This window comes from Triturus cristatus, chromosome 3_1 (assembly GCF_964204655.1).
Source record: "Triturus cristatus chromosome 3_1, aTriCri1.1, whole genome shotgun sequence".
NCBI classification, from domain to species: Eukaryota; Metazoa; Chordata; class Amphibia; order Caudata; family Salamandridae; genus Triturus; species Triturus cristatus.
This window is the reverse complement of record NC_140583.1, coordinates 377,957,148-377,971,161: the sequence shown is the minus strand read 5'-3', so window position 1 is coordinate 377,971,161 and position 14,014 is coordinate 377,957,148. Positions and strand designations below refer to the sequence as shown.

The window sequence follows — 14,014 nt, the reverse complement described above, 5'->3', positions numbered from 1 at the left end:
CGATGTAGGGGTGAGCCTGTACGGTCCTAAAGTGTCATTCCCTCTTTGATGACCAGTTTGGCTACTTCCAGCCTGCCTTGCCTACCCACCTGCCTGCCTGCCCACAGCTGCCACCAGTCACCAGCAGGTGGCATGCCACCCTCAACAATCACTGCACACCTGACTCTCCACTCCACAGCCGCATCAACCAGCACAGACTAGCTGAAGTATGGCTGCACCGAAGACAGAGAGGCATTGGAAACAAAACAGCCAGGCAGTAGCGAGAAGAGTTGTTACCCCCGACTCCCCAGTGGCACAGGTGCAATTAGGACATCTGCGCTAAGCGAGGAGTGTGGGAGTTATGGAAGAGGGCGAGCCAGCCCTATGTGTGGTTTGCAGACCCACACCTCCCTTGGGGGGGGGTACTCACACCCACACTGACAGTCAGACATTGAAGTAAGTGTCTACTGTCAGGCATCAGTGAATCAGTCCTTTGCCCTTACCCGGCAATAGTGTTGGGTCGAAGCTAGCTGAACCCCATTTTGTTTTAGTCCTATCCAGCTGTCATTCAGCTCTACCACACCCCCCACTTTGGCTGCTCCCGTAACAAGATTTGGCAACCCTTGTCATGCTGCTTTTGCTGCTTGTGCCTCCTGCATATTGTAAACAAACAAGGGAACCCAAGTAGGTTCTGCCAGGGACCTTGTGAATTAAGCTATTTTTAAGAACAGTGGTCCTTAGAGAAACAACAGTAAAAAGGGGGGAGAAGGAATATAGACCTAGTCAGTATTATATTTGTATAACATGTCCAGCCGAACAGAGGTCAGATATTTAATATTTTAAATTCAAATAGGAACAATACAGACAAAACTATTTGTAAGTGGGACACAAGCCTGCATACAACTAAACCAAGAGGGACAAACAATAAAGAACACAAAAGGCTCAGGCAAAGCTGTAAATTTGTTAAACACACAATTTTCAATGTAACAAATTGCAAGAGAACACCTTTACACATTAAATGACAATTTAGAGCAGTGTATAAGGTGTATCGGGTGTCAATGGCGTTTCGATCCATATATACAATAAAAGGATCATAATCCGGACATTTAGAATAAGCATGCCTGTGTGCAATTGCCTGTAATAACTGAGGTACAATTAGGAGAAGGAAAAGGGGGGAAAAAAGGAAATACAAATAATTTAAAGAGAGCACCGGGTCAGGTACAAACATTAGAGTGAAATACGGATTAGTCTGTTTCATGTTGCAAGGTTTGGGTGCACCTTTTAGAGTACAATTACACATTTACCTTAATGACAAGGTCTGAAAGAGGCTGTGCGAGTAGCCATTCTGCGCTTACAAATTGTTTTGTCTGTATTGTTCCTATTTGAATTTTAAACAATCAATATCTGACCTCTTTCCGGCTGGACAAGTTACCCAAATATTGTACTGACTTGGTCTATATTGTTTCCCCCCCCCTTTTTACTGTTGTTTCTCTAGGGACCACTGTTCTTAAAAATAGCTTGTACCTCCTGCAGCACCACCTGCTGCTTAAAGCCAGCATCAATGTTTTCACTTACGGCCGTGGACCTCACCCAGCCTCAGTACCAGGCATACAACAGTCTCACAGGCAGCCACTCGGTCTTTCTACAATTTTCCTCTATTTGCTCCATGGGCTCGAGCCTGACTGTAATCCAGTAACCCGCAAATGCAACTAGCAACTGGCAGCTCAGGAGCACACATACGAACATGTACAAGCACAGGATCAAGAGGTAACATCGCCACACAGGCAATCACAGCCTGTTAGCGGCATGGTGCTGCATAGAGACTGTCCCTAGACGGTGAGCCTGGGTGCAAAAGTGGTCTGGGCAGATTCTGGTGTGGCTCGCACCACCATGTGTGTTCCCCCGCCCGTTTGACCGCTTGCCCCACAACGTTTTTCAGCCCCAGGTAATTACATTGCCTTTGGCTATGAGTTCAAAGGGAGAAGTTTGAGTTTATTGGAGACAAGATGATAATAGCATACTGATTCAGTGGTAAAGTGTGGAATAGTGCATCTACCTCTTGAGATTGTTATGATAATGGTGCTTGTGGGGAATAAGTAGGCTTATTGTGTGGCGTAGGACAGAGGATGTGATGAAGGGTGGGGGGGTTCTTTTTCCTCATCAAAAAACTAAATGTCTAGTTATGTTTGTTTGTCTGACTAAAGCGTCTAACTATACTTGCTGTTATGAGCAGCAGAATTTGGGTCACATGTATCATTACTTCAAATAGCAATTACCTAATGACGATTCTCTGAGAATCGCAATTAGGTCATCACTATTTGAATAAATGAAGCTCCATGAGTTTCATTTAGCATTTCCTAATGGGTCGCTGTTAGAACCGGGATCCCTGGTTGGCTGATGAAGGTACCTTAGATCAAATAGGGACCCGCAATTCCATGTCAAGGAAAGGAAGGACACCTTCTTAGATAGCCCCCGCTCACCCCCTTGGTAGCTTCACACAAGCAACCAGGCTTATCTTCAAGGCGAATGAGTAAAGTATTTGCAACCACGCTCACAGCAACCCAATGATGCCACCACAAAGAGACTGCACACGAGTTTCATAAAAACAAGTATAAATGTATATAAAAAGATAAACGATAAACCACACGATATAAATCCAACATATGCGCCTTTATAATATTGCTCCTGGCCGGTTATTAGGCCAGCCAGCCCTTGTCAGTTCTGGCGATATTAATGAGCACTTCTACGTGCTACCGCAGTCCTAATACAATGCTATGCAGTTTGTAATGCTAGAATCAGGCACTTTGCAATGTAAGAATAATGCATTACTTAACGCTAGACTCAGGCACTTTGCAATGTAAAAATAATGCAATACGTAACGCTAGAATCAGGCACTTTGCAATATAAAAATAATGCAATGCGGAATAAGCTAATCAGGTAGTTCGTTATGCAGTAGCAATGCAATGCGTAATACGCTAATCAGGTAGTTCGTTATGCAGAAACAATGAAATGCGTAATACGCTAATCAGGTAGTTCGTTATGCAGAAATAATGCAATGCGTGAGATGTCAATCAGGTAGTTTGCTATGCAGAAACAATGCAATGTGTAATACGCAAATCAGGTAGTTCCTTATGCAGAAAAAATGCAATGCGTAATACGCTAATCAGGTAGTTCGTTATGCAGTAACAATGCAATGCGTAATACGCTAATCAGGTAGTTCGTTATGCAGAAACAATGCAATGCGTAATACACTCCAGCACCGATCACGGTGCCTCAGGCAGTCTCTCCGCCACTCGTACTACTCTCCGTCAGCCTCCATCAACAGTTGCCCCCCACACGGGTATGATGTGAACAAAGAGTACAGCTCCGTACTCCGGCCCTGGTACTGCCACACCTCTAGCAAGTACGGGCTGCGATAAAAGCCGAAGCAGAGGCTCACACTGCACGAAGGAGAGAGGCCAAGAGTACCTCCCTCCGAGCCCGCACCCCACCCCAGGCATCCACATGTTACCAGGGGAGCGTGACCTCGCTCTCCTCTCCTCTTCCCGTGACTTGGGCCTCCGATGCAATCTTCGTGAACTCCGGGCAGTGGGACTTGGGCCCTCCCTCAACGAGGTGGGCTCGGGGTCCCTCTTTGACAACGTCAGACTCGGGCCAGCAACTCAGCTCCTCCGGGGCTGCTGGTCCGGGCTGCTGACACTACGAAGATCTCAGGCTGCCACAGGTACGCACACAGCGTCGCTTAGACTCTCCTTAACTTCGGGTGCACGATCACAGGGCACTCCTCACAACGGTCTCAGGCTACACGAAGCACACGCACACAGCGTCGCTGAGACTCACATTAACTCCAGGTGCACGATAACAAGGCAATCCTCACGAAGGTCTCAGGCTGCACAAAGCAGATCCCTCATCCCCCTTTGTGTGACTGTCTGGAGTGGATGCACAAACAGCCCCTGATAGTCTAAACCAGATGTTGATTCTGCAGACAGGCAGAATAGAATGGTAAAGCACACAAATGCCCAGTTCCTAAAAGTGACATTTGTAAACACACTCTTCAAAAAACACCTTCACTAAAAGATGTATTTTTAAATTCTGAGCTCAAGGAGCCAAAACTTCAAATCTCCATCTCCTCCCAAATGAAAGTTAAACTTGTAAAATGTTACAAGTTAGCTCCAATGATAACAAATAGGAGAGATATTCCTTGCAATAGTGAAACACAAAATTGGAAGTATTTCACTATCAGGACATGTAAAACACACCAGTACATGTCCTGCCTTTCACTCACACGTCACCCTGCCCACGGGACTCCCTTCGGCCTACCTTATGGGTGCCTTGCATGTAGAAAAAGGGAAGGTTTGGGCATGGCAAGTGGGTGCACTTACCAGGTTGACATGGAAGCTTAAAACTGCACTCACAGACACTGCAATACAGACCTAAGACAGGTTTACAGGGCTACTCATGTGGGGGGCACAACCGGGGCATAAGCAGTACACTTTACTAGGGACTTGCCAGTAAATCAAATATGCCAAACATTGATAACCTATCAGAATCACAATTAACACAACCACTTGCACTTTACCACTGATCAGCTGTAGTAAAGTGCTCAGAGTACCAGAAAAAACGGAGTCAAGCACCCAGTCCAAAATACAGGAGGTAGATGCAAAATGACAGAGGGGACCATTGAAGGGTGCAAGGTCTAACAACCATATGTTAGGGAATGAGCACAAGCACTTTAGTACTGGTTAGCAGTGGTAATGTGGACAGTCCTATGTTCAACAAAAAACATATTCAGAAAAATAGAAGGGGTGAAAGTGAAAAGTTTGGGGGAAAATCCTACGGAGAAGGCCAAGTCCAAGAACTATGCATAAAAAGCAACTTGTACTCCTGTTTTATCTTTTTTTACGAACCCATTTGTTCATGTCAACGGAAATTTACTCTGTCAAAAACAAATGAGATGACAAATACCTTAATCTTTTATGAGCTATACAGCATTAGTGCACGAGCACTTGGGTGCAAGTTAGAAGCAGCACAAATCAGTCACCCTCTGCCAAGATTTCTTCTCAGAGAGGAATAAAGCAACGCTGTCTTCTCTCTCTCCCATGCTTTTAAACTATGCATCTCTGATCTGATCCACAGTTTTGCTTCTGTTGACTCACACCCCCAATCATCAGCTCTCAGCTCATTGCATCTTTTCAGTATGCGATGACGTTGTCTATTTGAAGCAGGAGCCACCCTAAAAAAACTGGTAGATGCTTTGCACATCTATTATAAGGGGGACCAGCTGTCTGTATATCTAGAAAAATTGCATATAGTATTTTTGGCCAGAAATTAAAAAAGGAAGGGGTTTGCTATCCCGGAGGTAACCGAACCATTAGAAGTAAATAATAAATAAAAATATCTGAGAGCACAGCTGGATGCTCAAGTAGGTGATTTGCAACATCTCCTCTCATTAAAACACAAGCTCCCCCCCCCCCGTTATTGCCTTTCAAGCTCTACTACGCAAAACAAGTAACCCCTTTTTAGCCTCAACATTAAAAGTTAACAAAGCCCAAGTTATCCATATGATCGCATGAATGAATGACAGCTAATAAAGCACTCAGCTACCTCGGGCGAGGTGTCCCGGCGCTATCATACTAGCCAGTCTTGGAAAAACAGTTGCTTCTGCCCCTGCCTAAAGAGCCAGGTTTTTAGAGCCTTTCTAAAATCCTGCTCCATCTCCAGCCCACACAAGTGGCGGGGCAAGGAGTTCCACAGTTTGAACATCCTGACTGTGAAGGATCTGCCTCCTTGTCTCATTATAGCAAAACTGGGGACAGTGAACAGGTGCTGTTGATTCGATCGCAAAGTCCTCCCCTGGTGATAGGGGATGAGCCTTACCCTGGGATAGCCCGTTCCTTTACCATGATAGGCTCGGAAGGCCAGGATTAGTGTCTTAAAATCAACCATCCTGGACACCAGGAGCCAGTCAGTGTAGCTGTCTCAAGTGCGGCGAAATGTGTTGTCAAAAAGGAACCCTATGTATTAACCTTGCAGCAGCGTTCTGAACCATCTGTAATCTGTGGGTCAGATGAGCTGGTAGCCCCAGATAAAGACAGTTGTCGTAATCTAGTTGGGATGTAACCAAGGCATGGATTGTAATCCTTCTGCTTTCTTCAGGGAGGAAATGTAAGAATTTCCTTAAGGTTCTTATTTTTCCAAAGCATTTGCTGAAGTGGGTCTGACCTGTGCCGTCAGGGTGAGCTCCTTCTCCCACCTTAATCCCAGGGTTTTAACCGAATCCTTAGGTCTGGGGGAAGATCCCAACTCCCCCGGCCACCAGAGGCACAGTGGCGGCAGGGGCAGAAGCTTTCCCATACAAATATGAGACATTACTTAACACCATTCACTGCTAAATATATAATATTGTATTCAGTCTCCTGCAGACAAGGCTAGGGATTGGCCTAATGGAGCAACATATGTTGCAAAAACTTGTTTTCATAAATACATGCATGCATTAAAACACGCACAGAGTGAAACTTTGCAACACCGTCTCTGAGAGGAAATGCAAGCCGGTCTGATCATCACCAAGAAGAACAAATGATGCTGTCATTCTTCACTGCAGCCCTCTCCTCTTTAGAAGTTGAAGCTCCATGGAAACGGGCACTGCCATATGACTTCTTTAAAAAAACACTGTTGAATAAGCTAGTAAAACGGAGATCTTACATAACAGACAAACAAACATTCAGCTAAGGAGCTATGCGTGCAGAACAAAACATTCTTACGAAAACCTTGGTATGGATAGTTAGTAGAACCATTTAAATGATACCATAAATTTAGGCGGATTGAATTGTACTCTGTGGTTGTCCCCTGCTATGACCTCCTTCCCTCTCAGTGTGGTCAGAACATCTGGATACACAAAACTGCTGGCTGTGCAGACAAAATACAGTAAGCAGGCCATAATCTGGCTGAAACCAAGCAACACGTAAAGGACTTCGCATGCCTCCCTGGGACTGTTTTTCTCTCAATAAAACTTTTCCACAGAACAGAACTTACCTACGATGAGATGCTTTTTATTTTAAGTTAAACTTCAGGGACTGACTGCCAGCAAAAACATTACCGGCCTTATTTATGAGAAGTGTCTCATCACTGCAATAAGCAGCTGCTGGAGCGCCGAAACCCTGGTAACGGGGAAACAACCCGTACCGATATCCTCCCTGTGGCACAGACCCGACGTCACACTAACTCATTGACACATGCAGTCATTGGTGGGGCCCGATAACACCAACACTCACACTACACTTCCACACAGGTCTGCACCCATAGGAGAGAAGAGAGGTTCAAGCGCCGGACATGTGAGGGAAACACCTTATAACCTATAGGGAAGGAAAAGTAATTTACAAAATATACATCATCGCCCTTTCGCCTACAGATCCTTAATCCTAAACATCAAGGCACTCCTCCCACTTCGGTCGATCGGACCACATTAGTTGGATTGGTTGATGGTGATTTATAACCAGCTAAAACACATTCTAAGATTTCAGAATCTATTCCTCAAATAAAACTCATAGCTCACGATATCTCGTTAATCAATAATTGCTTATTTAAATTTCATTGTAAATCGCATTTGTCTCGTCAAAGTTTTAGAAAGTTTATCAAATTTCTAGTACATCACAGAACGTTATATTTACCTAATCTGGCTATCTGGAGTCCTCTAATTCATTGGCTCTGCATAATCAAATTTGCAGTCAATCGTCCAAAAGCAGGCCAAATCTCAAAGTTCTTTACTCAGCATGCTGCAGTCCCGATGATCAGCAAAGGACCAAAAACGTGCAAGCATCTATCATTGTCCATAGATTTAAGAAGGGTTTGCAGTCATCAAATGGTCGAACAGCATCCGGACCCTCTAAGATTCAAGAAAAAGTCGTAGGTGCGGTAATCGTAGTACCCTCTCTATTCTACCCTGCATTTTATAATAAAATTCAAGCACAGAAGATACATTTTATATTTTTAACACAGTCGTGATTGGCTGGTTGAGATCGTCCGATGCGAAATATTGGGATCTTAGTACAGTTCGAGGGGTGAGATCATGGGTACGTGTAAAAGTCAGTCTGTTCTGGTTTTACTGTAAAGTCAATTGTCTTCAGTCTTGGCCGTCTTCCCACTGTGTCCTTGCTCTGGTGCATGGGGACAAAGGTTGTGACGAGATTTAGGAAACTTCTCGCGTCTGCGCAGCTCACTCCGCGCCTAGTGGGACAGTGGCCACTTCATCGTGTAGCGTATGTGGCCATCTTAGATTTAGGCCCAAACGCCAACTTAAGTGAAACAAACACAAAAGAGTAATTAATACATAGAAATAATAAATCTAATGTCAACCCCTTACTAATCCCTCTATGTGCTTGTATTTATCTAGCGTATAGCAACATTTAAAGCAATTATATTCACCCTTTCGATCTTCCTCCTGGGCAACATTACAAAGACATTACAAAAGCAACATATATCATGCAGTATTCTATTTACTACATATTCTACTGTTAGTATGCGTACGGTGTTTAGTCATAAATGTTATTTAGCCATGCAAAATGCAAATCCCACGTGTACTTCGCATATTAATAAGGTTGATTAATAAACATGCAAACTCATGTAATAATATTATAGTTAATAGATTATTAAATTAGTATTTTCATGCAGATTGGGGGAGGTATACAAAATGTTGTACTACTCGCTCCATCACAGCGATGCAACACTTTTCAGTGCACCCTCCTTGCGACACCATAGATGTGCCGTATTTATTATAAGGTACATCATGTCTCAAGGAGTTACAGATGCATCAGAATTACTGACGTATCTGTAGGCGCAAAAGTGACGCATTGCTGGGGTGTGTCTGAAAACAGATGCAACTCCAGCAATGTGTCCTTTCACATGGGGCAAGACCCCTGTGAAAGTGCCTGCGTCACCCTTACGCCTGCCATGAGACAGGCGTAAGGTTTTGACGCATTGATGTCCTAGAAGTGATAGATTTCCCTGTTCCACTCCTACGACCCTTTCTTGCAGGGGAACGCCCTCCCTGCATACATTATACCTGACGCAGGTATAATGTAGCGCATGCATCACTTCGTAAATATGGCGCAACATGCCACATTATTTACGCCACCGCAGCGTCATGAAATATTACGCAATGGCGGCGTAATAATGACGCAAGGACTCATAAATAAGCCTCTACCTTTTCTGTGTAGAAAAGTTATTACACACTACATGATCGCTATAAAGTCTCTTTTGTTTGATTACTGCTTTATTAAAATTTCTCATTTTATTTATATAACAATTCTGAAGAATAGATTCAGCCACATAGAATTTTGTTTGGCCACTAAAGGCCAAAGTACTTCCCTACATTAGCGAAAAGTGTATTAAACTTTGGGTGTTTTATTTTTATTGAATGTAAAAAATAAAATGGTTTTAATCACCTGAAATAAAGCCTACTCTCTCTTTTTCGCATCTAGTTAAGCTTCAGAAGCAATTTACTTCTGTTGGTGTGGTAGAGCTGCAATGAGTTATGAGATGCCAAGCTAACAGACCAACAACAGTGCTTCTGGGCGCAAAATGGCAAGGGTGGGGTTATTGCTGATCACTTATCTGAGGTTTGATTACTGGAGAGTAAATAAGAACATGTTGCCAAATGAAAGGCTAAGGCCTGGTTTTGACATGAGGTTGTCAAGAGCAGTCAGACGTGACAGAACCTTTATTTGAAAACCCCTCAAAGACCTTCATCTCTGCTCTCATTTAAAGAGAAACCGGTTACCTTTTTCCATATTAGGAAGAGGATAGTGTTCCTTATTAGCACGTGACTGGACCTGGTAGAGGAGCATGAGCTCTGGAAAGGAGAGCATGACTTTCACCATTTTGGACAAAATCTTCTGAGATATTTTGCATCCAGGCGAGACAGGATGTGCTGTAGTGTGGGAATTCTGCAGAGTTTGTCCTAGGCAATGTTATTGGATGAAAAATTGCATCTCGCCACGATCTCATTAGAACACTTCTGTTCTTTGGGGAAGACCAGAATGGAAGAACAAAAGTAAGTCTGCTTCTTGGCTGCTGTCTTCCTGTGAATTGGTCTGAAATGCCACCTGCTCCCAACTTATATGCATGGACTGAAGTAGTCTCCAAGCATCAGTTGACTGGTGTCCAGTACTTACTGGATGGCACACTAGGCTGAAGAAAGGCTCTATCCTATGTGAGAGAACCAGCTGCCCTGTTGAGACTGGATTGCACTGGACCATTTGTGAACCCTGGATGTACAGCTGAATCATAAGGGCCTTTCTTAGGAGCCTGGTAGCTGTGTGAGAATCAAGGAGTGGAAGTTGCAGCACATACAACAAAAGAGGATACTTATTTGTAGCATGAAGCAGGGGAATGCTGATCCATCTAGCGGTGACTGGAATCAGAAACTCATCCAAAATATTAAAAGCATTTGAGCACACAAGCCTGAAAGGTAACTAACCCTACCCCTACTCGTTCTGTCCTTGAGAGGCAGAAAAGTGTAATGATAAATCTTCTTTTTTGTGTGTTCACTGGAAGGGTAGCCTCTGGTGGCTTCTTTTGGTAATGCACAAATTTTATAAATAACTTTGAACACCGTTGTTTTAGACATTTTTTTAAATTTAAATCTATTTGGGAAATGTTTACAGCAAAAAAGCAAAAACACTTATTCTTTGGATATGATGGAAGACATTTCAACTAGGGCAGACAGAAGTTGCAAGTTTGTCTATATTTTCTTTAATTAATGCATTTTACATTCGCCATCTTAGACATAACTAAGTTGTGGATAATGAGTCAGCTACCACATATTGATACCCAAAGGGAGCAATTCAATCGTCCCTTAGCCCTACACTGTACAACACCTACTTGACTCTCTTGGCCAACATTGTCAAAACACATGGACTAACCATCATATCCCATGCTGACGACACCCAGCTCATCCTCCAGAAGACCCCTCCATCCTGCTAACGCACTTCCGCAGGTGCATGACGATCATTTCTGACTGAATGAAAAACAGCCTAAAACTCAACACAGACAAGACAGAAATGCTGATCTTCGGGAACAGCACCTCCCCATGGTGACTTCCCGAACTAGGACCCTCACCCACACCAACAGACTACGCCCGCAATCTGGGCATCATCCTGGACAGTGAGCTCACCATGAAAAAACAGATGCACGCAGTCGCATCCAACTGCTTCCTCAGCCTTTGCATGCTCCATAACATCTTCAAGTGGCTCTCTATTGCCCACCAGACTGTCACCGAATCCCTCATTATCAGCCGACTGGACTACAGCAATGCACTCTACATAGGAATGACCTGGCACCTCTTCAAGAAATTGCAGACCATACATAATTCTATGGGCAGACTCATCCTAGCAATGGCAGCTCCAGCTTTGCCCCACTGCATTATTTCATTTTAATACGAGCAGTGGTGCCAAGTTAGAGGAGGGCTGGGGTCACAAGGAGGAGGAGTGATTGGTTCACCATAAGTGCGCATGATAGTTTGGCCGGCTGTCTTGGACTGCTCAAACAGTCATGCGCACTTAGCATTTCTCCACCTGGCTGTTTTGCACAGCCGGGTGGGTAAGAGTCTCAAGGTTCCCAGGCACTGTCTGAGCGGCCAAACAGGCTGCTCGGATCAATCAGGATGCTGCTGCCATGCTGGTGACAGCAGCATCTTGATTTCCTTAGGGGAGCCTGTGTGCTGCTGGGAGTCAGGAAGAGAAAAGGACAGAGGAGAAGCTGCGGCCGTAATTAGGTAAGTGATTTTTTGGGTGATTTTTTTATTTCCACCCCTCCCCCACACAACCCCCATTCGGTAGCAGCGGCCACTGCATCCTGGATCACCCAACACCTCAAGAAGCTCCACTGGCCCCCTTCTCAGAAGGGATGTCAGTTGAAGATTTTGATTCACACCTTTAAAGCCCTAAATAACCAAGGACCAGAATACATCATTCCCCACCTCAACTTCCACCTGCTCTCCAGACACCTGTGTTCTGCCTAGTCCCCCCCACCCCCACATCTACCGCAGCAACAGTGGAGGATTCTCTTTCTCATACCTTGCCACGAAGTCCTGGAACGACCTCCCACTTCACCTCCAGACCTCATCTTTGCTGGAATTCAAGAAAAGGCTCAAGTCCTGGTTGTTCAACTAAACTCTCCTCCCTCTCCTCCTAGCCAGTTCTCTCAGCACCTGGATACCCGCATTGGTGATTAGCAGTGCTCTACAAATCTTGATTGATTGATTGGATCAATGTATTCAGCATGAACAAAAGATCTAACAAGGATCCAATAATTTTAGGTAGTGCATTAAAGTGAGACATTAAGTCACACAGAGCCGACAGAATCACACTTCAGCATTGTTGTGATATTGTTTTCATGCCTTACCTCTGTCTCGGTTGACACTTTTAACACTGGCAGGCTGGGTTAAATATTACCCCAAAAGTAAGCTTCATATGTCCATCATGAAACTTTTGTGTGTCATTCTAGCTTCATGTGACCTCATATTCATGCTTCAATTAAAGTATTTTAAAGATACAATAAAATGAAGTCACATTTAACAGGGTTTGATTCTAGGAAGCAAGAGGTGGTAATGGCATTTTAGGTAGATGTCATGTAAATTGCACTAAGCACAACATTTCACATGCATATACCTGATTTTACTGGTGCAACATCTCCGTACTTCATTCAGAGCAATGCTCAAAATCATTTAAGTTAATGTGGACTGTTTTACCAAATTAATATACATGAACCTATAGTTTATATGTTGTTTGAATGATTTAACATATAGGTTGGTAAGGTAAGCCTGTATTGTTGATCACTAACTCTGTTGTATTGTGAATCATCAAAATCTATTTCACCAAAGTGCTAAAACGATGTAAATAAGACAAAGATGTTTCATACAAACTAACCAGTAAAGGTATTTTTCTCAGGATCATGTAATCCGAGAGGAGGCGAGAAGTTTAACACCAAAACAGTGTTCTATCATGGAGGTGATATTAGCTACGATTAAGGTAAGGCTCGCAGTACACTTGAGTCTAACTGTTCATACTGAATTGCAGAGCTCAACGCAGCATAAAAAATGAGAGACTGTTGTTGCTTTGTTTTTAACTGAAAGGGATTTTAAAACGTTGACTAAATCAACAGTCACACTTTAATGATTTCACAATCAAGCAAAGGGGAAAACTGTATATCGCAAGGCTTGAACACAGATGCACCAGAAATACATCATTATTTATATATGAAAAAAGGACTGTATTCTCCTTCAAATGGTTTTCTTGGCAGATGTTTAATTTGGAGCATCTTGGAGAAATTTGCATATAAACAAACATCCCTGCGTGTAATTTTGTGTGTTGTTTTAAATATTATTGTGTATATATGTGATGTAATATGATTGTCAATCACAAAAGGAGGGTCTGAGGAGATTTAAAGATCTTCAAGGTTTAGCTCGCTAACCTATAAGTCTAGCACAAACAAACCCTTGGGTCTAGAAAGTGTGCAACTGCAATAGGCGGAACCTAGCTCAAAAAATGGGTGTGTCCATTTTAAAAGGACGAATTCCCTCACCCACCAGAGGGGGCATGCTTCATCATTGGGAATCTCCTCATGCCTAGTCACGATACGGCTACAAACCCCTAGCTGAGAGGCAGGAACTCAGGTATGGTTTAATATGTAAAGGAGAATATACTAAATACCACAGTGATGAGCTTAAGGTGGTAAGGGCAGCAGAGCAAGTGAGAATGATGATACAACTGGCTACAGGGTGCGCAATGATCCTTTATTGATGTGTATCTGGGACAGGATTAAAAACAGGGCACTAGCGGGAACCAAATATATCCGCAGTTTGTGCCAGTACGTGGTCTACATGTTTCAGCATAATACACTCATCCAGAGGTGTAGCGGCTTTCTTCAGGACCTACTTGTAAGTGCTGCTGCTCAATGTACTAAAAGTAAAAAAGAACAAGTGTGTAAGAACATATATATGAAAGCATCCAGTGATCTTATTGGATCATCATAGAGTTGT

At 43.5% G+C, this 14,014-nt stretch overlaps 1 protein-coding gene across 1 annotated transcript in view; it reads left to right on the top strand.

Moving 5' to 3' along the window:
- Positions 1-14,014, top strand: part of UNC13C (unc-13 homolog C) — a 1,458,878-nt gene that overhangs the window by 1,300,842 nt on the left and 144,022 nt on the right. The window contains exon 30 of the mRNA XM_085644160.1: positions 12,924-13,004. Coding sequence (XP_085500286.1) covers positions 12,924-13,004 — 81 coding nt within the window. The remainder of the gene's footprint in view (positions 1-12,923; positions 13,005-14,014) is intronic.